Genomic DNA, 27,843 nt, shown 5'->3' with positions numbered 1-27,843 from the left:
GTTAACGAATCTCTCCTGCTGCCTTATTTGCATGCTTTAAGTTTACCTAATATGCGACCACGTGTTATTAATAGAATTAATGGAGCCCCTCACCAGAATGGTGAGGTTTAGATTAAATTAATAACACAGGGGCGTGTATTATTCTCCCCAACCTGTCCTTTAATATGTCTTCTTTCAGTACTTTAGCTGTATTTGCATGAGCGGATTCGTTGCGGATCATGTTTGATGTACCCTTACTGGGTAAGGTAAGGGCTGGATACTGGTACCAGTTTGAGAATCTTCAGAAGAGGAGTTGGTATTGATGGCATGCCCTTTTACACATGGACGCTTTGCTGCACGTAATGAGGGTCATGACATAGATGGGCAACTTAACTGTTGTAGATGTTCTTCACTGCTAGCAAGAGGTTCATGAAAAATACAAAATTGCTGAAGGTGGTTTGGACGCTATTCGGTTTCGGTGAGGCCGTGCTCTCTGGGGCATGTGGTCGCGCGCTGTGAGCGCAGGAGCTATGTACAGTGTAAATAAGCCCCATATTTTGAGCAGCAGGCATCATGCCCGCCTGATATCTTCTTTCCGTGGGCCCAGCTGTTCTGGGAGCCTGCTGCCGGCTCGCGCCATGTGACACGGTCAACACATTTCAGATTCGTTCCTGGGCGCTGACAAAAACTGAAACGCCGCGATGACGGAGCTTGAAGAAAACCGCGCCTTTACCGAGAGACTGTGCAGCGTCTACTTCACCGTGCTAGCTCTTTTTTGTTTTAAATTGTTCGTGAAAATTAGCCTTGCTCTGCTGAGTCACTTCTACATTGTGAAGGGGAACCGCAAGGAGGCGGCGAGGATTGCTGCAGAGTTTTATTCTGTCACTCAAGGGCACGGTTTGTGTTTTCTTATTCTCTGCTCTGTCTTCTCTGTCGCGTTGCCCGCTCGCTTTAGGGCTGATCAACACTGTTACCTGGCGTTTAACGGTGTGCTTTCTAGGTTTTCACTGATGTGCAGATGGGGCGCCTAGTGAAAGTATGCTGCTGCTTCTTGCCGCTGTTCGTTTTGTCCTGCAGTGGAGAACCGCCCTGAAGTGCACTTGTAGTACACATCTATCTGCACACCTTCCAAAGTAGAAATGTCAACATTCAGAAGTCGGGGTAGAACATCCGGTCTAGGAAATGAGAATTGTGAACAATAAACACTTGAAGGCTATTGTTTTCATGTGCAGTATCTCGGTTAACAAGAATTTCCACATTCCTGATAAAGGAGAAACAGTACATGACAACAACAATAGTATATAACACTATATATAGGCAGGTGTATGGATGAAGGATAGGGGAGATGGTGTAAGCAGTCATGCGATTCGGTGGGCGGTTCCCCTGTGAATTACCATGACAGACTTGGTAAGTAAACACTCCAGGTCCTTCTGTGGAAAGGCTCAGACTGGCCCTGCACATATTGCAATGCCCGCAGGGTCGCAGATCTGGCAAACGTGGGCCACTTTTCTGGGACAATGTGGGCCACTGTGTTGTGTAAACTCACTGCATAGAATGTTTTTGTGACCAATGTTATTGATCAAATATGCAGTAGTAGACAGTTTGCTATACCTCTTACTGAAAGATGCAGCTGCAGGTATTACTCAAATAGTTTGCAGAGCTATTTGGGCTGGTGGGCCACATTTGTATTGGTGCCACTGCCCAGGCCTATTTTCCGTCCAAACCTCCCTCCCCACCTAACCCCCCAGCCTCTCCCCCTGGTGGGAAGGTGATATTTCGTCTGTGGACAATAAATCATAGAGCAACATTTGTTTCTTTTTTGTTTACAAGAAGGGGGTGAGTTCTGAACCCTTCCACAAATAAATCCCATGTATCCAAAGGCCACAGCTACCCTATCTTTAGCCTCCTGGTTTTCTTTAATGTAGCAAAGTGTAGTATGTCGATTTGAACCCGACTCGTGGATTGCGATTTATTTGTGAACTGCTAACGAAAGGGCGACTTTCAAAGAGATACTAAATCCTGGGCCTAAGCCTCCGATAACATATTTTCTTTCTGCTGACGGTGACTGCGAATGAATGGTATTTTAATTGTGTTCTCTGTGTGGTTTTAGCCCCTGTATTATCCCGTGCGTTATTTGATCCTTCGCCTTGCTGCAGTTTTCCAGTGGCAGACATGCTCCGCGCGCTCCCGCCCGCAGCGTGCCCGCGTCATTCTCTGTGGACGCAGCGCCGAGCTACCCTGGGATTGTGCTATCATCAGCCAGACATACTTGCAAAAGGTTAATGCAGGCGACGCCGGGCTGTGTTTTTGTCCGGCAGCGTGATGACCATTGACCTTTATTTAGAGACCCATAATTCCTTTCCTTGTACCCTCCTTGTACCCTAGTCTCTTTAGCTGTTATTGTTGCTACTGTTGCTTCCAAACATCTAGCCTGGATGGAAAAAGGCAGACGCAGGCCGTTTTCTGCTATATGTAGTTAACCCTATTGAGTGCCTCAGCCCGTTGTAGGTGTAGTCTGCTCTGTCAACATAAAGTGGCTTAATGGGTTGAACTGCTGCTACTGAGATCTTCATGTAACCTGAGATGCAAGAAACAGATATTTGTAAAGTGTAGCAGGTAAAAGGTGGGGAATTACTGAAGGAGAGACACGCCCGCACCTGTGCAAAGAGATCGAGCAATTAAGGAAAATCATGTGATTTGTGATATGAACAGGGCTACTGTCGGTACAGGAATATATCCGCACTGTAATATGCCTGTGCGTATTTGCGTGTTGTGATTCTCTTCGGTGATTAATAAGTTACAACAGTAAGTCGCCATGGGACTTGTCTGACACTGTGACAATATATGACATGGTAAAACTGTATGATACCTTTGAAAAGAGCATTTTATTATTGAATGGTTGAGAGTGAGTGTAGTGTGGGGAGTAGTTATGAATGTGGAATTTGACTCCATTCTCCTCATCTATGATAGTCCATTGTTGTTTATGAAACACAGAAATGTTAATGGTAAAGGATATTTGTACCGCGCACTATCACCACCGGAGTGGTCCCCTGGCGCTCTGGCGGCTCTGAAAAAAGGGAAGTGGGGGTGGGTTAGTGGGAATAAGTTGAAAAAGTGCAAGAGAGCTGTGATGTGCAATTGGCGGGCCTCACCCAGCTGGGCTTGAGGTGTTTTATGGACGGTAGTCGTTGTGTGCTGTTGTGCGAGTCTGTGTGTGGTTTGTTTTGTTCTTGCAGTGTAGTGAAGTTTGTGTGGATTGCTGTGTTGTAGGCTTGTGGTTGTGTTTGGTTAGAGTTTGAGAGGTGTATGTAGAGGGGTGAAATTGTTAGTGGGGGGAGCAGTTGAGGTATTAGATAACGATTTAAAATGATGAATTTTTGTTGTGCAATTGATGAATTACAATTTTATAGCTGATGAACGAAAGAGTTGATATTCCTTTGTACATGACACATAATGATTTATCAAATATATGTATTACTGATTTGGCCGTTTTACCCATAGGGGCACACAGGTTTTTTGTTGTTGTTGAAGATTTAGGTACCAGGGGTACCCGAGTGCCAATTTCCGTGATTACCTTGAGCCATAACTTGGTGGTGGGTCATTATCGTGGGTTAATGACACGCCACCAAGGCCATAAATTGGAAAAGGGTCATTATCCCAAGCCATAATGACCCCTTCTGATGTCTATTTGCATATAGTGGGAGTAGCAATACGTGTTTTGGAGTTTTGGTGGGGAAGTAAAAAGAAACTTCAATGTTGATTAAAGTAAATAGGCAACATTAGTTTTTAAATTAAATGTATTTTTATTTTGTAGGTTTTAAATACCAATAAGGTAGGAAATTAATAGCAACTAGAGTGGTTTTAACTTGAACATGCATTAGGTGTCATGTAAACTAAACAGGTGTTCTCTATAAAAAAGTGGAAGTATTTTCCCATGTTTTATCTTTCTCTCTGGCATGTTAGATAGGATGTTGCAGAGAGAAAAGGTCCTGCCAGAGAGGAAGTGAAGGATATGTATATATATTACACAGCCTGTGTAGCTATGGTTAAGTTACTGTTTCCATAGGAAGAGCATTTTTTGGGTGGCTTATAACTTTGCTCCCCTTGGACGAATCCACACCAAACTTTGTAAAAAAAAGTATATGGCCCCCTCTGAATTTTGCAAAGTTTGGTGAGGTTTGGTCCAGGGGTGGAAATGTTATAGGGGGAGGTCCCAAAATGTCTTTTTTTCCCATAGACTGGATGGGGGAAAAACTTTGTGCACGCCTACAGCCCAAACTGCTGGACGGATTTTCACCAAATTTGCAGCAGGAGCAGCGGCTTGGTCCAGAAAGCGTGCTTTTGTAAATTTGGTGAAAATCCGTCCAGTAGTTTTTTTAAAAACGATAAAAAGTAGGTCTTAAAACATTAGTGATATATATGTCCGCCCCACGGACACACTTCCCTGCTTGCTCCGCGGACAAGATATCGATTGGTTAATCGCTCGCGTCATGTCCGCAGACATGTGACGCGGTCGCTGATTGGATGGTGAAGAGCGTGAAGTGCTTCAGATTGTTCCGATGCGCTCGCAATCTTGTATTGGTGTTTTGGTGTCCCCGGACATCGTGGTAAATACATATTAAAAAACACAACATGCACTTGTTAAACTTATCAGATACTGTGTGGAGAGGTGAGGGTTGATGAGGATGGGATGGGATATGGCAGCAAGAAGCAAAAAACTGGTGTTTTTTGTCACAAAAGCACAAAAGCCACACAGTACATTTGGAGGTGTTCCACAATATAATGTGTCTAAAGTACAGGCGAATGACTAATGTGTCTGTGTTAAAATGTAATTAAAATAATAATGGAGTCAGACTGCCGCCCGCTAGAGTCTGGCATCTGAGGTAGCAACCTGCAGTGTCTGATGCAAAGAGCGGCCCTGCACATGTATGAGAATAACAGTTCTCATGGCGGTGGTGAGGAAAGTTGTTGCAAAGTGAGAATGTATTTTGCTTCTGAGTGAAGGTCACCAGCTTTGAATTTTTGGATGCGAGCTAAGGAAGCCCACGCATGGGACACACAGTATAAGGTTCAATTGTTTTTGACCTTGAGAGAAAGGGACCATTCCATAAGGAATGCAATGAGAGGAGGTTTGTAATTATGAAGGTTTGATAAGGTTATGCATTCCAAAAATGTGTAAGGAACATGTAAATTCAGTTCATGAAGAATCTATGGTGCGAACGCAGTGAGCGTTACGGTCTGACTTACGCCAAGAGAATGAAAATGGTGAATATAATGTAAGTTTGATTTTCGACGATTGTATACTGGAACAAGCATTAACTTATTATTATCTGAAGATTATTTTTGGGTTACATTCTATTTGTCTGTTCTGTGATGCTTATTGCAATGAAACGCAAGTACTATCTTTGTGTGTAGTTGTCTTTTTTACGTGGCTATGGGGAGTGCAGCATCGAGGTGCATGTAGACCACCACTAGGTTCACCCAGGTTCAACGCTAATATTTCATTAAAATGTCATCTATGACCATATCGAATTGTGTATCAGTGTCCACGTTGTTTTCTCTTTGTTGACATCGTTTGAAACTTTATTTTCAATATAGAGAAAGAAGACATCAATTTTAAAAAGCAATAACATATTTACAAAATTATATACAAATTTACAGAAACATCAAAAACAATAGTATCTATAGAAACGAAACCCACCCTAACCCGCAGTTCACATCTCATTGCCTACAAAATCTAATTCAATACAGTTCCAAAAATCTCCCCCATATCTTTGCAAACAAACCATTTTTGCCTTGTCTCTTATATAAATCTTCCTCCATAGCTGCCAAATCTCGCATTTCACTTAGCCACATTTCTTTTTCTAATGTAGCAACAGATTTCCAATTCCTAAGGATAATTTTCTTACCCACTGCAGCCCCTCTAAATAACCATTTTTTTGGCACTGAGATAGGTCATCCAAGATGGAGTCATTCCCCAGAATTAACGTCTCGAAATTAAAATCAATGGTCACTTCCAGGATTTCTACACAATGGCCAACATTCCGGACTATCCTTTAAACCTCTCCTCCATAATTTTTCCAGGGTCCAATAGACCCTATTCAGGATCTTAATTTGTCTTGTCCGTTCAGTTAAACCCAAGGAACACAGTTTGACATTCTCACACATCCTTGTCCAACTTTCCACAGCAATGTCCACACCAATTCTCCGACCCCATTCAATTCTTAGCGAATCATTGCCTTTATATTCGAGTATAATCTGCCAGTATACCCTGCTCGCTAGTCCCCCTCATTCATCAAAGATTTCCTTGTAAGAAATTCCAGATTTAGACTATTTTGAAAATCAATCACACCCACAGCCAACTTCAATTTCCTATAGTCTGAAAACCTGAAACCCTCGATGCGAAATTCTCTTTGTAAATCTCTAGCGCTTTTCCATTCACCCTCAATGAAGAGGTCACCAACCCAACTAACACCACCCAAAAACCATTCAGGCCAGAATAAAGTTTTGTCATACAGTTTGATAGAGGGATTCATCCGTAGTGACGCATTCGGATCTCTACATGCATTCACACCCAACAAGACATTCAGATTCTTCCAGGAATTTCTCAATGATGTAGTCAATACATCTTTCACACCTTTCGATGCTGTGGTTAACAATGCCGTAGGTGACAAAGGACCGTTAGCACTCCCCTCGGCTGCTGTCCACACACTAGGATTTATCTCCATGAAATCAACCATGAAAGCACAAGTAAAGGCTAGATGATAGGCCCTGAAGTTTGGCACTCCTAACCCGCCTTTCTCCAATGGCAACTGTAGCTTCCACAAACACAATCTTGGTGGTTTCCGGTCCCACAAAAATCCCTATATAAGCCTGTCCAATTCTTTCCAATGAGAAGCCTCAATAATCAATGGGATCATACCCAAGACATAGTTGATTTTAGAGGCGGACACCATCTTTAAAGCATTAACCTTCCCCCAAAGTGAAAGATTCAGTAAACTCCAATGTTCTAAATCATTTTTGAAAGTCACCGTAATCACATTCATGTTCACTCGTGCTAGGTCACAGATTTTCGGAATAATCCAGATCCCTAAATACAACTTTTCCGGACACCAACGAAAACCCAGATCAGTGACATACTTTTTGCTACACCCAGGGACCAGCGGCAACACTTCTGATTTGCTCCAATTTATTCTATAACCAGAAATCGACTGGAATGAAGTTAAGACATCCATCAATGTTGGTAAAGATAGATGCAAGTCTCTCAAAACCAAAAGTATGCCATCTGCAAACAACCATACTTTCTGTTGTAAACCCCAACACGAAACACTGTATATATCAAGTTCATTTCTAATAACAGCCGCCAAAGGCTCAATCGCCAGAACAAACAACAAAGGAGAAAGGGGGCATCCCTGTTTCATCCCCTTTTCCAGTCTAAAAGGGACTGAGCGAATCCCATTGGTGTTAACATCTGCTGTCGGTTCCGAATATAAGAGCTTAATCCACGATCTAAAATTCACTCCAAATCCCAATTTCTCGAGGACTAAAAACAAGAAATCCCATTCCACCCGATCAAAAGCCTTCTCCGCGTCCAATGAAAAAACGGCCGCATCATCTGACTCATCTGTCGCCTTATTAATTGTATGGACTAAACGGCGGATGTTACTGGAAGTTTTTCTCCCTTTTACAAAACCCGACTGATTTTCATTAATCAATTTCGGTAAAAGATCCTCCAATCTAACGGCCAAGATCTTATCCAAAATTTTGTTGTCCGTGTTAATGAGACTAATCGGTCAATAACTCCCAGGAAGCGTCTCATCCTTTCCTTTCTTTGGAAAAACAGAAATCATAGCATGTCTAGTCGAAGTCGGTATTGTTGACATTGTTTGATGTCTGTGCTAATCGTTAGTTTAAACTCTATGCCGAATTAATAAGTCAATAGATACATTGTAATGAAGTTCGGGTATTGAGACACATTTTCTGTTATGTTTTCGAAACAGATACATTCTGCCTTTCTGCGATTGTCATAGATTCCAGATGCCAACTGACGCCTTTTTCAATCGGCAGCTGCACATAGTTGTCAACGCCTGGATCACAGTGACTGTTTTTTGGGACGATCGCCCAGGGCCCATGTGCCCGTACGCTGTACTAATGATTAGGAGTAACATAACATCCTTTATGGTGGTCTAGGCCCAAGTTGATGTAGGAGCCCTGGAATTCACTGTGCGACCAAAGCGGTTCTTTTACCGAAAACGAACACTTTGTGCACGCAAAAAGAACAACGTGTGCCTCACGATAAACATTTTGGATCGCGAGCGAAGAAACAAATTTGCAATTTGATTGAATATGGCAATAGTCAAATGTTCTCAGAGCGTTTATTGTGAAATAAGAGTACTTCACAAATTGTACAGTGTTATTGTTTTCTTTTAAAGTACGGTTTAATATTCCGAATTGTGAAGTGCTGTGTTGTTAGTCGATGTGTGTTGATTTTCTGGTTCTGCGTCACGTAGGTGATAATGGGTGCGTTTGGCTACGCTGTAGAGGAGCGTCACAGAGAAAGGTGTAGAATATCACTAGGGTCGGTGATGTTGTCACAGCTCGCTCCCTTCGCTCCTGTGTGTCTGCTCTCGGCAGGGAGGCTACCAGAGCATCTACCATTGTCTAAAGCATGTTGCACCAGCTCTGCTTCGGGTCCTGCAAGTCCTTCATGCCTTTCTTCAACCCATGAGTCTCTTCCTCAATGAAAACCTGCCTATGGCTCTTCTAGACTGCGGCCTGATTCTATTCATTCCAGTCCTTCTGCTTTTGCCCGCGGGTCATCTTTTCCGTCAGTGCCACCTCCGAAGACAAATCGCTCCTGTCATGGAAGGAAGATGTTTTGTGCGGGTGACGATCGCCTGGAGTCGGCCGTGGGAGGGGGTATACTGTCACGGCTCGCTCCCTTCGCTCCCGTTCCCGCCACTTGGGGGCATGTTTTGGGGTTTATTCCCTACTGGACATTTCCTCTGAACCTTATGCTACAGTGTTGTGATGAATTGGGAGCGCTAAAACCTTATTTTCTGAGGGAGGGGACGGGCACGGCCCCCCAGCTGCAGCACCAGTCGGGTGCAAGTAGCCAAAGGAAGGGTATGACTGCTGCAGTTCAAGATGTGCCTGTTATTGCTCCTGCTGCGAGTGTGCCTGATGTACCAAGTACTGCGTCGATCACTCCTATCGGTAGGCCAAACGTCCCTGCGGTTGTATCCCCCGTGCAACATGGTGGCTACATGACTGACACCAGGAGTACCAGCCTCGTACAACCCATTGGACTTCCAGGCCCCCAAGGCGTGGAACAGATGCAGTCGAACCTCGGTCACCCTCAACCACAGGCCTTTACCCAGATGGATGACGGGAGAAGACCCGAACCTCTACCTCGGCCGCCACCTTCCTTTTCTGAACATGAACATTTCCTGAAACCTGCTATTTTCTCACCTCCTGTGTGTCCGCTCTCGGCAGGGAGGCTACCAGAGCATCTACCATTGTCTAAAGCATGTTGCACCAGCTCTGCTTCGGGTCCTGCAAGTCCTTCATGCCTTTCTTCAACCCATGAGTCTCTTCCTCACTGAAAACCTGCCTATGGCTCTTCTAGACTGCGGCCTGATTCTATTCATTCCAGTCCTTCTGCTTTTGCCCGCGGGTCATCTTTTCCGTCAGTGCCACCTCCGAAGACAAATCGCTCCTGTCATGGAAGGAAGATGTTTTGTGCGGGTGACGATCGCCTGGAGTCGGCCGTGGGAGGGGGTATCCTGTCACGGCTCGCTCCCTTCGCTCCCGTTCCCGCCACTTGGGGGCATGTTTTGGGGTTTATTCCCTACTGGACATTTCCTCTGAACCTTATGCTACAGTGTTGTGATGAATTGGGAGCGCTAAAACCTTATTTTCCAAGTTACTTCCCTTCCGGATCCATTCCAGGTCTTTGGCAGCCAGCATGCTACTTTAATCAAATGACTATCCCTCCCAGAATGCCTGGCTCACTGCTTCACCTCCTCCCTTGCAGGACAAGGTTGGGTGGAGGATAGGCAACACCTGTGGCTGCAGGTGCAGCAGGCGGCACACCTGAGGGGTGTGCTCGTTAAGCAGCTTTAAAAGCCTCAGTTTGCTTCAGTCCAGCGCTGGTCATTGTTGCAGTGTTCCTGTTGTGACTGGTCCCTTGTTCCTTGTTCCTAGCTTTCGTGCCTAGTTCCTAGTTCCTGTTTCTTGTTCCTCTGCCCTGGATTTCGGACTCATGTGCTTAATTGATTTCTGCTTTCTGGATTTCCCTTTCTGTCTTCCTCTGTCTGCAGGCAGCCTTTCTCTGTGCTTTACCCTTTGATGCAGCCCAGTTTGCCTGTGTTCTCTGTTTCTTTGATGCTGTCCTTTGCTACTGAAGAACTTGATGCATTAGTCTTTCCCTTTATAGATGTAGCTTCCTGCCTTTTCTCCTTGGATGGGTGGGAAAGGTTTCCTTTTGTGATATCATTTTCCCTGCTCCTGATCCTTACTTTCTATTGGGATCCATTCCATGTTTTCCATTGCACTTCTGCATTTATTTCCCATTTGATATTAGGTGTGGGGTGCTGTTGTAACTAGTCCCTGTGTGAATGCCTTTTGTTTTCCTCACTATTCTACAATCACAATTCCTACTTGCCCCTTGACTTGGGTCTTATGAATTTAGTTATCCTCCACCCATTGCTGTTATAGCCTTCTGGGTCCCTGTTTGATCTACTGGGTTCGTGAATTTACTGACATTCAAGTGGTCTTTCCGGTCCTCGTGAGTACTGTTTCTAAGTTCCTTATTCAGTATCATCCAGAGTGTCAGCTCACAGATCCTGTCCTTGCTTGCCCTCTACGTGGGCTTAGCGCTGTCAGTGTCTGTAATAGCATAGTGGGTAAGGAGTTTGCCGACTTTCCTTTCAGTCATAAGGAGGTTCTAAGTGCTTACCCCACATCCCTTTTCATATATTGGTATTATTGTTTCACTCTATTTGCACTCCTGGGTTTTAGTATACACAAGTCTTGGGTATTGTATGCACGTTGTTAGATTCAAAGTTGTTCACTGTGCGATTCCGTGCACATTTCCCTTGCCATATTCATTGCTTTCTTCCTTTCTTAACAGATGTGAGGTTCAGGGGCGGGGCATATGATTTAGTGACGTCAGGGCAGTTTACCTTAGGCAGATGCAGCAATGGATAAGAATAGCAGCAGATGGACGCGCCCTGCTGCCAGATTTCGTATATTTTTAAAAGAGAAAAAGTGAGGTAAGGTGAATTGGAAATGTTTTGTAAGGTGAAATGTATGTAAAAGTATTACATGGCCGAACCTTCGGGACAATAATATTTTTTGAGCATTGCACTTGTGAAACTTATAAAATAATGTCTGGGGAGGTGAGGGGTGATGACGATGGGTGGGATATTTCTGACGTGATTTCGAATGAGTTTACAAAGTTTGGTGGGATATTGTGCAGAGGGGGTAGCTTATATGACGATCGTATTTGCATTCATTTGACACTTTTGCAAAAATAAAACGTGGGAGGATTTCCAGCAAACTTGCGTAAGTCGCATTGGCACAGATCTACAAGCATGGTTTTGCAAATGTGGCAGTGTTTTCTTATTTGACAAGTGTCATAATGTAGTTAAAATAGCGGTATAGCTTTAGTGAATGAGGGGTAGTCTGTGGCCATGGACAGTGGCCAGAATGTCCAATTCATTATATAAGGTCATTATCCTTACAATCTGGCTACTGGCCATGACTCGAAGGGACAAAACATAGGATTAAAGTGGTCATGTCCACCTGGGACTGGCTTTGTGGTAAAGCTATTCGAAATTAGGATAGGTTTGAAAAGGAAGAAAAATGTGCTCGTGGTAATATGGTCATAGGGTGTTTTTTTTGCCTTCTGCAGGCTGCTATGGAAAGCGAAGAAGGGCCCTGTATGGAACCCCCGCCTTCTCTTTACATGGTGGCCAACTTGGAAAAGGATTTTCCTTCCTATACCGGGACACCACAGGCCACAGGATGAACAATCCTCTTTTTTAGTACCACGGGTTCCCGCTTTTGGAACCTAGGCTGCTAATGGTCTTCATCCCCCATTTCAGGAGCTGGAATGGGGGATAATGGTCCAGAGACCTCGTTATCCACCCTCGCTTCGCTTGGGCTGATAACTTGGGCTGCTGGGCCGGTATCCATCATTCCAGTACCTGGAACAGAGGATGAACGCCCCAATATTGCCATTAGTTTAACACAAAATGCAAATGGAAATGTTGGAAAATCTTATTGAGTCTATGTACTTTAATGAGAAATATAAAGTAGATGGAGTCTATACGTTTTTTTTTTAGTTCTGTTTTTTAACTGTGAAAGGTGGTTCTGAAAGGAACATTTCTTTTGTTGTTTTTGGAAGTATATATTTCTTTTTGGCAGGAGAGCTAAGAACAAAAGTTGGGGAGGGAAATGTGGGAAGAGGCACCAAACACTAATATGGAGCGGCAGGTGGACAGGGGAAAAGGGTGCGCGTGTTATTTCTTTTTTTTAAAAAAAACTTTATTTTTGGTTTGCATATAGCACTGCGAAGTACAGACAAGTACTGTTAGCTGTTGCCAGAACGTCTGCCGCCTGAATCGTTAACCCAGCGCTCCATTGTGACAGCACACGGCAACCTTACAGAGCCAGGATCAGCTCGAGTGCTGTGTTTCTGTTCCAATCTGGAGGATGTCTTTAAAGAGAACACTCAACTTGCCTGACCCTTCCTGGAGGAAATAGGAGGTGTATTACGAGGAGGGTGGCTCCGCCCCTTCCTGCCGTCTGACGTGCATCCCTCCTCGTTAAATATCCACATCTTGGCGCACCTGCGCCACGCACGGCGAAGTACCGACAAGTACTGTTAGCTGTTGCCGGAACGTCTGCCGCCTGAATCGTTAACCCAGCGCTGCATTGTGACAGCAAACGGCAACCATACAGAGCCAGGATCAGCTCGAGTGCCGTGTTACTGTTCCAATCTGGAGGACGTCTTTAAAGAGAACACTCAACTTGCCTGACCCTTCCTGGAGGAAATAGAAGGTGATTGTGTGATTGTGTGCTTCCTACTCGGCCCATACACACCCCCACTGCAATTATATGCTCCAGATGCTTTGAAACTATACGAGTTAGTTAACTAAAATTCTTTCTCTATCTCTATTGTTTAAGGTGTATTACGAGGAGAGTGGCTCGCCCCTTCCTGCTGTCTGGCGTGCATCCCTCCTCGTTAAATATCCACCCCTTGGCGCACCTGCGCCGCGCACTGCGAAGTACGGGCAAGTACTGTTAGCTGTTCGCAGTTCATGGTGCGGGGTGCGGCTTAGTTACTTCCTTAAAGCAGTGTCTAGTGTTCCAGTCTTCATCATTACATATTGATGTCAAAAGGTACTGATTGTTTGAGAACGGGGATTATTGTGATCCCCCATTAAGTAAGTACTTGAATATGATGAATGTATGCATGTATCTGTAGGATCTATATGACGTTAATGTGTATATCGATACACTGATAGAAAGGCCGGACACAATTATCTGTATAAACTTGCTGTATAAACGTGAAAAGTAGGTTGGGGCGTAGTTTGGTCTATATTCTAACTCGCATTCTAAGGCAACTGCGAGTTCATAAACCCACAAAACTTGACAGAACCATACCTAGTAACACAGCTACTTGATAACAGTTGAATATGAAAATAAAGATGGAGATTACACTCCGTAGTGGGAAAAAAATTATGGACTCTCTTCTAAAAGAGTCCTTACGTACAATCCCTACCAGCACTAAAATCAACAATAAAAAACAACAAAATGAAAGTTTGCCTACCTTTCTGAAAGAAAAATGTTCTTTCCTTTCATTGTCTATCCAACTTGCTGATAATACGGATGAAAGGAATTCTAATGTCGAGACTCAAGAAAAGACAGCACTATGCTCTTTGAAAGATGTAAACAAAGACATCACGCATGAGCCATTTACTGAAAAAGAAACCATAAAAAAAAGAAAATGATGACATGCACGAGCAAGATACGCAAGAAAATAGTTTCATTCCTGATGCGGACATTTCCATGTTAGCACCTGTAATTGTGGCCGACTTAGACAAAACGGTACGCCTCTCTTTAGGCCCTTCAACGCCAGTATCCACTTTTGGACAATTTCGAGAACATGTCCACTTTCATAAATTAAACAGGCAAGAACATAGTAACCTCTCACACAGCTTCTTCCAAAAGGGTGAGGAATTTATTGACAAAGTGCCATATCAATCTACTAGCTCCCCAACTCCCAATATTGGAACAAAAACAAATAACCCCATCAGAGAGGTACCCACCAAGTAACACACAAACTTCGATCCCTGCGTTTAGTAACAGTCCCCTAGGGGAGATACCGGTGCAAGTAGAAAGAAAGCTCTCAGAAGCATTTGAGAAAGAAATGCATGACTTCCCAGTAATAACCAGAATCCTTACCCTGTTAGATAAGGGACATGAACTCACACACATTTTACTGAAGGATGTACAAAACAACATTTCGTTAAATTCTGAAAAATTAAGCAAAGTGGAAGGATATATCCTTGCGCAAGAAGCTTGCCATAAATTTCATTTAGAATGTCCTACAAGAACTGCCCTAATAATTAAACAAGAAGGCTTTACATCTAATACACTTGTGCATAATTCTATGGGGACACAAACGTGTAATGATCTCTTACTACACCTTGGATCTCCGAAAACCTTTGCTTACATGGCAAAAAGAAGGCTAATACCACAGCCACGGATGTAAATGAAGTGCCGATAGACTTCATTGAAGTCGCCAAATTACAACATGAGCGACTATTGCAGATTGAACAATTGCTGTATCACAATAATCCGCAACTACATCTTGGTGAAATGCCTCAAATGGAGATACCAGTAACATCAGGGCAAGACATACAGAATCCATCCCCTGATAGCCCCTCGGCTATTTTAGAAATTATTGAGAAGGATAGTGAATTGGTGACAATTGTTGAAGAAGCTGAGAACACAATTACATCAGCTGAAGGGATCTATCATATTTTAAGAAGAGCAAAAAAAAATTATCAAAGTGCGTTAAAAATAAGGCATAAGAAAAGAGCGGAGGTGACTGGAACTCAGCAAGGAGCGAAAAAACTCCAGGTGGTTGTTAAGAAAGGCAAAATACAGAAACAATTGCCCACATCAAATTCTGATGATCATGCTCTGAATTTAAGTCAGTTAAATGAAGAAAGCAAGATAGCATTGCAAATACATCCACAAGATGAAAAGGAGAAACGCGTTGCAGAGGAAAAAGAACAACCAATGGCCCATGAAGAACTCAAGGTTGTACAAGCAACACAAACAAAAATGAAGGCATACTTTCCAGAAACACAAAATAAAAAAACAAGTAACACAAAAAAAACAGAATGCTATGCGGAAAGTATAAAATCACCTTCCAAAAATGTTATCACGAATACTGTGAATGTTGAGGCAGTACCAACCATCATGCCTAAACAAACTATGACAGCTGCAACCCTGGTACAAACATGTGCTGAAATTCACGGTAGTCCAAGTGAACAACATGTACTTAATGCATCTGAAGTAATGTTAAAAACCCAAATTTCTTCAAACGTAACCAATTATTCTCAGAGCAAGGATGTTAACAACTTGGAAGCAAAATCTACATCTACTGAAAGTGAAAATATAAACAGTTCCACAATATCAGTAGTCCCACAAGAAGCACACAACATAACTAAGAATTGTCAGGTGCATGAAAGTAAGTCTTTGTTAAACAATATTTTGCCCGGGGTTGTAGGCAATGTTGCAAACTCTCAACCCTTGACCATCATTGATTCAACCGTTGTAGCATTGAACAATATTCCGGAGGCCATGAAAACAACCATTGGTTGGAAAAGTGATCTAATGATCAACGGGAAGGAATGGATCAACCGCTCCTTCCTAATGAAATCTCTATAAAATCCCACCACTAAGAAATTTAGTCTCCAACGACATTGAAAGCATTGGGTTATCGAACACAAATAATAACCGTATGCTCTCGATCTTGCCTTCTCCCATCATTGCAAAACTACTTTGGGAACATAAATCTGATTTAATGATGATGGGCCCAGAACTATATGCATTCACTGTAGTGGAAGAGGCGATGGAGTTTCTTGATTTTCAACCACCAATCATTCCAGCTCCCGGTAATAACGCAAACCAAGTTATCTCCAACATAGATACTTCGAAACAAATGATGGAACATCTAGCCTCGCTCACTACAGTACTCAATGGCTTATCCTGGTTGGAACCCCTGATAAAAGCAGCATCATTAGTAAGCTCCACGCAAGCACCTTCATAATTGAAAGAACTAAAAATCATTACGTGGAACTGCTGTGGTTTTAACAACCTCAGAAAATGGTTGCGACATACTCAGGTTGATATGTTGCCTCATATATTTCTGATTCAAGAAACCATGTCCACGTTTGAATTATATTTTGATGGTTTTACTTCCATTGTTCACCAAGCATATGGAGAAGGTGGCGGCAGACCAGCAGGGGGATTGGCCATCCTTATTAATAATGTACTTTCTTTTAAGGTGAACTACATCTACCACTCAGATCTGTTACTCTTGGTAGATGTGACAATAGATTCAATTCACAACTTTAATGTTTTTTTGATTACATTATACTGGAATCCGACTTGTATGTCACTTTTACAAGCTTGTGAAAAATGTGACGTAGTACTTCAGGAGGCATATGAAAAATCTCCCCAAGCAGAAATTCTGATTGGAGGAGATTTTAACGCTACGTTTCTATCTGTGTTGGAACTTAACACTAATCACAAATTGAAATCGTGCACTAGAAGTACTTATGAAAAAGGTGAAATGTGGGTCCAACATTTTGAAACTTATGATTTGTATCCTATTGAACCTGATGTTAGTCATGAGGCATACACATGGAAAAGAGGTCCATATTCCTTGTGGATTGATTACTTAGTAGGCTCCAAAACTTTGTCTGGATGGATGTCTCCCTCAAGCATAATAGATCCCACGCTAGGAGATCATTTAATGATTACCTCTTTAATGAGATGCAACATTGCTAAATATACATGCGATCCCACGCTATCTATGATTCAGAGCAACAGAACAAGGCTATCTATCAATTGGAATTTAAGTACTTGCAGAAAAATATCTTTTCTGGTTAATCGAGATCTATGGATATGTGTCACAGGTTTCCCCTTTTCTCCAATACCACAAATAAAGACTGGAGGGTTATTTAATGACCCACAAGGAATAATCCCCCTGAAAGAACATTCAAAAATGTGTACAACGAATTCCTGTGGGTCAAGCATTGTGAACCCATCTGTAGTCGGATCATTATAAATGTCAGAAAGAAAACCATCAATCTTCTTTTATCAGTAAAAAAGAGAGAATTTTATCCATCATTCCATTTGAATAGATCACAATAATATTTATAAAAAACATTCATAATACTATATACCTAGTGAATATAACAATGGTGTTAAAGCAAAAGGTGGTTCCTATTTTCACCACCAATTGGGCTTCTGATTAGAACCGTTTGGCATCTCATACACCTTCATATATCCCGACATGTTTCGCTCCCTTACATACTAATTCAAAACAGTAGAGTTGGAGTTTCATCAGGGGAACACCACCTCAAATATTCACATAGTTGATACAAGTCTGTAATAGATACATGGTAACAGCATCAACATTCTCTCGAAACTTATTTTGTGTTATATAAATAAACACTTCGAGTTCCAAATAACTCTTCTGTGGCCTTTCTTGACTGTCTTCACCGGCTATCACTGGGTCTGGTAAATACCAAGCTGCTGTAAAGACCAATACCAAGTAGTGAAGCCAGCCTCTCTGGAGGTTTAAAGACTAAATCCTGGAAACCGCCATCTAGGGCATAGAGAAATCCAGAGCTGCATATGTTGAAAGTAAAAAGAGCAGCAAAACTTTGCCGGAGTGATCAAAGCCATCTGTTCATACTGCATGAAAACATGTGTGTAGAGAGCCTACACGGGAAGGCTGTCTCATTGATTACTTGGTAGGCTCCAAAACTTTGTCTGGATGGATGTCTCCCTCAAGCATGATAGATCCCACGCTAGGAGATCATTTAATGATGACCTCTTTAATGAGATGCAACATTGCTAAATATACATGCGATCCCACGCTATCTATGATTCAGAGCAACAGAACAAGGCTATCTATCAATTGGAATTTAAGTACTTGCAGAAAAATATCTTTTCTGGTTAATCGAGATCTATGGATATGTGTCACAGGTTTCCCCTTTTCTCACCTGTTTTCTCTGTTTTGCGGAGTCCTTTGTCAGGGTTTTCTTCCGAGCAGTTCGGGTCTTGTACAAGCCCGCTCGGCTGTCTTCGGATTCCAGGATTCGTTCAGCTTCGTCGTCCGGGATCTATGGAGACTCCAGGAAGCTTGGAATGGAGGCAGCACACGGAGGCGGTCTGCACGGAACGCAGAAGAAACAGGATCAAGGAAGGTAGAAGGAAAGGAGAAGGAGGAAGGTCCGGGAACCAGGAAGCAACACAGTTCAGGAGAACGAACTACGGAGCACGTCAGGCCACAGCTATCGGTAGCGTTGAGACGCACGGAACCACAGGGGAGTGGCTAATTTATAGAACGTGCTGCATAGGACGTAAAGGTCGATAGACCACGTTCCGTGTATATGGCCATCTTGAGTGTACTACAGCGAGTAACCCCCGGTGTGCCAGGGACCAGGAAGACCAGAAATCGACGGATCATGACAGCATGCCCCCTTCTGAAACCCGTTCCACCGGGTTTACCTGGATGAATTCGATGGAACCTTCAGAGCAATCTGGGGGAGTTCAAAATTGAGACAGGTTCCCAGGTATGTTCGCTGGGTGGATAACCTTTCCTTTCCACCAGGTATTGAAGTTTGCCTCGTCTATATCGGGAATCACAAATACGAGAAACTTCATATTCCAGCTGGTCATTGACAAGCACAGGACTAGGTCTAAGAGTAGTCCGGGTAGTTTGGATGAAAGGCTTCAACAGGGATTTGTGAAAAACTGGATGTATCTTCTTCCAGGAGTCCGGGAGTTGGAGTCGAAAGGCCACAGGATTGATGATCTCTTTTATAGAGAAGGGTCCATAATACCAGGGAGCCAACTTATTCAGTCTGAGATGTCGGGGTAGAAGTTTCGAGGAAAGCCATACTTTATCCCCAATGGAGTATGTTGACCCTGGTCTTCTCCTTGAATCTGCATAGTGTTTGGTTTGGATTTGCGCTCTTTCGAGATGTTCCTTGGCTTCTCTCTGAACATTTATGAGTGTTTCAATCCAGGAATCGACAGTAGGAACAGGTGTAGGGTGTGGAAGAACAGAAGGTAAGACCGAAGGGTGAAATCCTTGGCTGCAGAAAAAAGGGCTGGTCTTAACAGCCGAATGGTCCGAATTATTGTAAGCGAATTCGGCTACTGGTACTAAAAGTGACCAATCATCCTGGACTTTGGTAGAGAAACAACGAAGATATTGTTCAAGGGTTTCATTTACTCATTCTGTGACACCGTTGGTTTGGGGATGATATCCCGAGGAGAGAGCTTGTTGAATCCCTAGTATCCTGCAGAGGTGTTTCCAGAATTGAGATATATACTGGGATCCTCTGTCCGATATGATCTTGGAAGGAAGTCCATGCAGTCGGAAGACGTGTTCCAGGAAAATACAAGCAAGTTCTGAGGAGGATGGTAATTTATACAGAGGGGTAAAGTGAGCCATATGAGTGAATAAATCAATGGTGACCATGATAGTGGTATAACCTCTAGAAGGCGGCAATTCCACAATGAAGTTTGTAGCAATGATTTCCCAAGGTCTGGTTGGTGGTGTAGGCTGTAATAAGAGACCTGCTGGTTTCTGGTTATCATGTTTGTTCTGATTACAGACGGAGCAAGATTGAATATACAGTTGTACATCAGTCTTCATCTTGGGCCACCAAAATTGTCTTTGTATTAGACAGAGGGTGTTGGAAATACCACGATGACCGGAATGAAGAGTATCATGGCAGAGATTTATTATTCTTTGTTGTAATTTTTGTGTAGGAATGACCAGATTGATATCTTTGAACAAGTATCCGTCCTTGACTCTCAAGTTCCATTGATTCCTTTCTGAAATTCCTTTCAAAAGTTCCGAAGTCTGAGTTTGCATACAAATCTCTTCCAGGAGGTTGTTTGCTTGAGCTACGAATATGGTATGAGGAAACATCTTGGGATACGTCCGATCCTCCGGAGGTTCATAGTCTGGATGACGAGAAAGTGCATCAGCTATTACATTTTGGGTTCCAGGGACGTGGTGAATCTGAAACTGATATTGGACAAAAAAGAAGGCCCGCCGAGCTTGGTGACTATTCCTACATTCCAGGGCTTGCAACACTTGTAGGTTTCGATGATCCATGCGGACATGGACCGGAAATTTGGCTCCTATAAGTAAATGACGCCATTCTGTGAAGGCTTGACGGATGGCTAGCAGCTCTTTCTCTAGGACGGAGTTATGGGTTTCACTAGGAGTTAATGTCTGAGAAAGGTAGGCGATGGGATGTTCCAAGCTATCCTTGAATTGCTGTTTTAGGACGGCTCCAATGGCGTAATTGGAGGCGTCTGTCTCCACTATGAATGGTCGATTAACATCAGGCTGAGCAAGAATGGGAGTTTGTGTAAATTCAGACTTTAACTGTTGGAAGGCTTTCTCTTGGGCCATGGTCCAATGGAAGGGAACATCTTTTTTCAATAAGGCAATTATTGGTTGGACAATCTCGGAAAAGGAAGGTATGAATTTCCTATAGAAATTAGGCAAGCCCAGGAAGGATTGTATCTGTTTCACTGAGGCGGGGCTAGGCCAGAATAAAATAGCCTTAACCTTGGATTGATCCATACCGATACCATCGGGAGTAAGGACAAACCCTAGGTAGTGAACTGTAGAAGTATGGAAGATGCATTTCTCGGGCTTCGCCAGGAGTTTATTTTCGCGTAAGCGTTGTAATACTGCTTTCACATGTTCTTCGTGCTTGAGAGGGTCCTTCGAAAATATTAGAATATCGTCCAGATAGACAATCACAAAAAGGAACAGCATGTCCGAGAACACTCAATCCATGAAACGTTGAAACACCACTGGGGCATTAGCAAGTCCAAAGGGCATGACTAAGTATTCAAAATGCCCAAAGGGTGTTCTAAAGGCTGTCTTCCACTCGTCACCTGCCCTGATACGAATCAAATGATAGACTCCCCTGAAATCCAGCTTGGTGAACACAACTGCGCCTCTTACTGCCTCCAGGATGTCTGAGATCAAGGGCAACGGATAGCGGTCCTTGAGAGTACATTGATTTAGACCTCGATAATCCAGACACGGTCTGAGTTCTTTAGTGTCTTTTTTAGGAACGAAGAACAGGGAGGCCCCTGATGGAGCTTTAGATGGTCGTATGGTGTCATTTGCTAGATTTGTATCCAGGTATTCACAAAGGGCTTTCTTTTCAGGTTCTGATAGGATGAACATCCTGCCAAAAGGAATCACCGTGGAAGGTTCCGTTTCAATAGAACAATCTTCAGGTCTGTGGGAAGGTAAGGCCTGAACAATGGCAGAGGACAATACATCAGAATATTCCTGGTAAGCCTCCGGGACCAGGATGATGTTTGAGACTGAGATTGTGTTCTGATGAGTTGTAGGAATTCCCTTCGATGGTGTAGGATCAAGGTCTGGATGTAAGCAGTGGGACATACAAAACTCAGAATCCAGGAACAAGAATCCCGCTGCCCAATTGATATAGGGGTTGTGTCTTTGAAGCCAGGGAATTCCCAAAACCATGGGGTAATGGGCTGACTTGATGATGTCAAATCTTATCCTTGCTCGATGTTGATTTATAGCAAGCTCGATCTCCTTGGTCTGCAGGGTTATAGGTCCAGAAGAAAGGGGTCTTCCATCAATTGCTTCTACAGGTTGCATGATAGTCTGGGATTCGTAAGGAATATGGTGTTTTAGGACCCATTCATGATCTATGAATACCCCCATAGCTCCACAGTCGACCAGTGCCAGGATAGGGTATATTTCTTTCTTGGATGTTGTCAAGAAGGCCTGTAAGATTACCAAGGAATTTTGTCCAGGAGAGTTCAAGGATGGAATAGAGGTGGAGCAGACATCTCTCTCCCGAACCTGCGCTCCGTTTAGGATCAGGAGCTGACGTTTCCCGAGCGCCGTGGGGGGGGGCATTCGGACATTCTCTTACTAAATGTTTGTCGGATGCACAATACATACATAATCCAGTATGAATCCTTTGCATCCTCTCTTGTGGGGTAATGGGTCCACGGAAGGCCCCTAATTGCATAGGTTCAGGCTCATTGCTTGGAGTAGAAATGCCTTCTGAGCTCGAAGGGGTTCCAATGGGGTTTTTCTGGAGTGGTAACTTGGTTTTCTTTTTTTGCTGCCTTTCTCTCCTGAATGCGAACTTGCATGCCACGCATAAGATCCTGGACGGCCGCTTCCATGTCTGTATCGAGATCGGTCAGGTGCGTCTCAATCTGTCACAGGTTCCCCTTTTCTCACCTGTTTTCTCTGTTTTGCGGAGTCCTTTGTCAGGGTTTTCTTCCGAGCAGTTCGGGTCTTGTACAAGCCCGCTCGGCCGTCTTCGGATTCCAGGATTCGTTCAGCTTCGTCGTCCAGGATCTACGGAGACTCCAGGAAGCTTGGAATGGAGGCAGCACACGGAGGCGGTCAGGAGAACGAACTACAGAGCATGTCAGGCCACAGCTATCGGTAGCGTTGAGACGCACGGAACCGCAGGGGAGTGGCTAATTTATAGAACGTGCTGCATAGGACGTAAAGGTCGATAGACCGCGTTCCGTGTATACGGCCACGTTGGGTGTACTACAGCGAGTAACCCTCGGTGTGCCAGGGACCAGGAAGACCAGAAAGGGCGTGATCGACGGATCATGACAATATTTAAGAATCAGATACCAAAGGAGTTGGAATCTAAAAATGATGGCATTTCATATAAATTCCATAGCCAGTAGGCAAACATCCCTAGATCCTAATAAATACGCAAGTGCCCATGGCTCACTGGATATTTTGGAGCTGAAACGCAAAAAAAATATAGAACTAAGGAAAATAAGAAAGTCCCTTCTGCTCCATGAATCGATTCGCTTTACAAGTGTGAAAAAAATAATTATGCAATATAAAAATGATGTATCACTTCGGGGCAGCCATGCTACTGAAACAAAACCAAAACATGGTTACACTGTTATGTAAACGTAATATTAGAGATATATTGAAACAGCTTAGAGTTAGTATCAAAAATATACACTTAGAATTCGACTCAGCAATCGATGGAGCATCATGGACCTCCTTTTTTCTACTTAAATATAGAATTCCAGCTGAATTCTCTCAACTAGTAAGAGCTCCAAAAAGTGAAAATATTTCAGACACCTGCCCCTGGGACATGCAAGATATTCTGTATGCTATAAACAAGCTAAAAACGTCTAGATGTGCAGGGCGTGATGGCTTACCCCCATGTGTTATTAAAACTGATCCGCTGTTCTGGGCACAAGTTCTATTACAAAACTATAAATCGATATTTAGAACCAAAATAATTCCATCATCATGGCACACCTCGATCATTATACCAATACATAAAAAGGGACCTATAGATAACCCTAATAACTTTAGGCCTACAGCTTTAATGGATGTTTCTGCTAAAGTATTTTCCATACTGTTGTTACAAGAAATAGAGATGGTGATTCATAATACAGATTGCCTAAGTATAGCCCAAGTTGGCTTTCGGAAAGCAATGGGGACAACTCTAAACGCGAGCATTCTTGCTCATTTGATTGCATCTTGTAAAGCACACGACAAAAGTCCCATCTTTGTTGCCTCTCTTGACCTTAAAGCTGCATTTGACTGTGTTATCAAAGAAATCCTACGGAAAAACATGTTAAGTGTTAATTTTCCAATACACTTAGTAACTCTGATATCCATGCTGCATCACAAAACAAACTTCAGGGTAAGAATAACTCGAAGGAACCCTAGAAGCCATCCCTAGCTGGATTGGGGTGAAGCAAGGTTGCAACGTGGCAGCTATTCTTTACAATTTGTATATGGCTGATTTGGAGTGAAAAAGAATCTTTTGCAGTGAGATTAGGAAACCTCAAGTTACTGTGGCTAGCCTATGCAGATGATATACTTTTATTTGACAAAACCCATTCTGGATTACAGGCAAAGCTGGAGAGTTTCCTATTGTACTGCAATAACAATAATCTCAAAGTCAATCCCCAAAAATCTAACATCATGATTTTTACAAATCAAAAGAAAATACGCCACTTTACGTGGAATATAGACACAACACAGATAAATGTGGCTTCAGAAATGCTCTACTTGGGTTTTAAGGTTTCAAATAACACATCCTTAAAAAAAGCTAAGGAGCAAATGATGGGAAAAATGTGACTCCTTAAAGGGCAAATGAAAATTATATATTATAAATTCTGTACCTTATTCCTTTGTATGAATATTATAGTAAGAAAATTGAAGCAATCTTATTTTATGGGGTCGAATTACATCTAGAAGATTTGGGACCCCTTCTCAATCGCATACAAGGAATTCTATGGAAGAATGCCCTAGGTTTGCCGCAGAGTCTTCCAAATGCTATTCTAAGACACGAATTAGGTCTAACTTCCTTAGCTGCACGTTATCATTGGCGTCTACTATCACTGTATTTTAAGATGTTGGACCCCCCACGTAATTCGATTTATACTGAATTTGCAAAAATGTTACTTCAGGATCATCCTGTATCTGTAATAAAATTTAAAGAGAGAATGGATACACTCCTAATGAAGATCAACCTACGAGCTGATGATCTAGATGTAAATACAGATAAAATGAAAAAAAACTGTTTGAGCATGACTGGGTCGAATGCATAGCACAAGTTCAATCTTATTCATCCTTTGACGAATATGCAGGATTTATTCATCGGCAAAGTCCTCGATTGAATTACTTATTGATGTGTCCTGACAAAACGATTCGGAGAATTTACATGTTATTTTGAATGGATTTAATTCAAACCAAATTAAGAATAAGACATTGGAATAAAGATCAACTTGAGTTAGGTGATCAGTCTTGTAGATTCTGCAAAAAAACATCAGAATCTTTAAAACATTTTTTTTTATACTGTTCCTATTTTGAAAAAAACATGTGTACTTATGATGAAAGAATTCACAAATGCTAACACGAGCTTCGCAACAAACTGTATATGGAAGTACTGCATGTGGGGAGCGAGTAATACGGCCATAATAGCAACGGCCCGTTTGACAAATCATATTAGAAATGAAATGGAAAAAGATTGTTTTGTGATTGAGTTCAAAAATAGAAGTGATTAATTCTGAAGTGAAATTATGATTTTGAGAATTGCTGCTATCGAATGTTCTTTAATGATTTTACATATGTTACAAAAAATGTTTTTTTAATGAAGTTATTTGTAAAGGTGTTTTACACCAAAAACAAATATTTTTTAAAAGAAAATATATAAAATATCACATCACATACGCTTCAGTTACCCTCTTACGTCTAAATACATACACTTTTCAATGAAGGTTCTCCCCTTTCCTTCCCCCGATATATCCAGGAACATACACATTCATATATTTGCAACATTTTAGTTAAACTGCGGTTACGGATTAATGGGTTTTGTTATGCGTTCATTCGCTATCAGAGTTCTCCGTGTCCGGTGGGGCGGCGCCCAGGTACGTTCTAAACAGAGTCCAAATGTCTTTCGTCTACAAGGAGGGGATACCATTCCTATATAAGTTTCCTCGCATTCATTAATGTATGTTAAGGTTTTTAGGAATTGTTCTGCGCGTGGGGCATGGCTACTCTTCCAGTTTTGAAGGATACACTTCTTGGCTGCTGCACAGGCTACTTTAAACAGTCTCCTGGTTTTTTCTGGGGTTTCCCTGTATCGCCGAAGAGGTATTTTTGAGGTTTGAGCTGCGCTGGGATTTGTGTTATATCTTCTAAGATGCTCGCTACTTCATGCCAGAATCCGGCTATCCAGGGGCAGGCCCAGTACATGTGGAATGCATCCGCACCGGGGTTGTTACATTCGGGCAGTTTCCGGATACAGATTTATGGAATTTCGTCATTCTGATTGGGGTGTAATGGAGTTTATTTAATATTTTGGACTGTATGAGTTTTAGGGCCTCATTACACGGATGGCGGTAAGGATTTACCGGTACCGGTAAAATACCGGTACCGGTAAATCCTTACCGCCTTACTACGAGGTCCCTTTGCGGGTTGGGGGATTTAACGCCTGCTTTTTGCAGGTGTTAAAATCCAACCCGCAAAGGGACCTTGGAGCTAATTACGGCACCGCAAAATTGCGGTGCCGTAATTAGCGCCTTCCCCATTCCCATAGAGCCCTATGGGGCAGAAATGGGAATGGGGAAGGGCAATGGTGGAAGGGGGATTTACCGCCCCTCCAACCTTGGAATGGGGCAGTAAATCCCCTTTCCACCAAGGCGGTGCCGGTATTTTACCGGCATGAGCCATGGCGCTAATAGCGCCATGGCTCACCGCCTACCGTGTAATGAGGCCCTTAGTCCCGCATTCAGTGATACTTTCTTAGTAAGAAGACAGTACCTTGCTGGACCATGTCCCTTATTCTATTGTTGCACCTATGTCTTTTTCCCATGAGGCCTTGATGTTTTTAGATGATTTCATGTGTGTTTGAACTATATTGTATAGTATGGATACCCCTGTACTTGTTTGTGAGTACAGTGATTGATAGCAAGGGTGTTCGAGCGGTTCTAGTGGGAATGTCGGTCATCGTTTCCTGAATGCTGCCTTCATACGGAGGTATGGGAGGGTGACAAGTTGGTTTCTCCCTACTGTGTCTGCGAAATCCTGTGGGGTTACGAATCTACCGTCTGGGAACATGGCTTCCATTTTGAGCTCGTATTCCGGGAGCCAGGTCTTCTGTATGCTAATGTCGTATGTTGGTTTAATGCCTGGAAAGTTCCATAACGGGGCTTGTGAATCATAGGGTGTGTCGATGTGGAGCCGTTTGCTGATTGCGGCCCATGCTGCGATTGTGCAAGATGCAGGGTCAAATTTACATTCGTCTCTATGAGATTTCGTGAAAATTATGGCTCTTAGGTCTGATGAACAGACCGAGTGCCGTTCAATGGGGACATGTGGTGTCCTTTCAGTAGGGTCTTGCCAGTATTTGGCATATTGTGCCTGCGCCACTTGATAATACAGTTCAAAGTCGGGTGCGACGAAGCACCCCATTTCATAGGGTTCCACTAGTTTGTCCCATTTCAGCCTATTGGCTCCGCCGTTCCATATGAAGGTGGTCGCCATAGAGCGTAGGTTTTCGAAGAAGTGTTTGCCTGGCCATATTGGGACATTGCTGAAGATATACAGGAGTTTGGGGAGCACTACCATTTTGAGCACAGTGAAATGGGAAGTCTAGACCAAATCTGGAGTTTGGTATAGATAACCTGTAGTGTGGATTCATAGTTCTCAATATATAAGGAGGTTTTGTCTCTGGATACCAGGATTCCTAAGTATCTGATATGTTTGAGGGCCCATCTCAAGCCACAAGTATGCGTTGGACAGATAGTGGCCTGTGTCAACGAGAAGATTTAAGACTTAGTGGTGTTGATTTTGTAGCCTAGGTGTGCAGTGAAGTCTTCTGTCACTGTCAGTGTGGGGGCTAGATTTGTTTCTGGTTCGCGAATGTACAATAATGCGTCATCTGCATATAGTGATATGGATTGATATGTGCCGGCCATCTTTATGCCCCTGAGTTCTTGTTCCAGCTTGATCGC

General features: G+C 43.0%; 1 protein-coding gene across 1 annotated transcript in view; it reads left to right on the top strand.

Annotated features, from left to right (window-relative positions):
* Nucleotides 1–647: 647 nt before the first annotated feature.
* The window catches only part of ASB5 (ankyrin repeat and SOCS box containing 5), a 554,925-nt gene continuing 527,729 nt past the window's right edge, over nt 648–27,843 (top strand). The window contains exon 1 of the mRNA XM_069631443.1: nt 648–876. Within this exon, the coding sequence (XP_069487544.1) occupies nt 681–876 (196 nt within the window). The 5' untranslated portion in view covers nt 648–680. The remainder of the gene's footprint in view (nt 877–27,843) is intronic.

Source organism: Ambystoma mexicanum, chromosome 6q (assembly GCF_040938575.1).
Source record: "Ambystoma mexicanum isolate Mex_15411 chromosome 6q, UKY_AmexF1_1, whole genome shotgun sequence".
Classification (NCBI taxonomy): domain Eukaryota; kingdom Metazoa; phylum Chordata; class Amphibia; order Caudata; family Ambystomatidae; genus Ambystoma; species Ambystoma mexicanum.
This window is presented reverse-complemented; position numbering and strand designations above follow the sequence as displayed.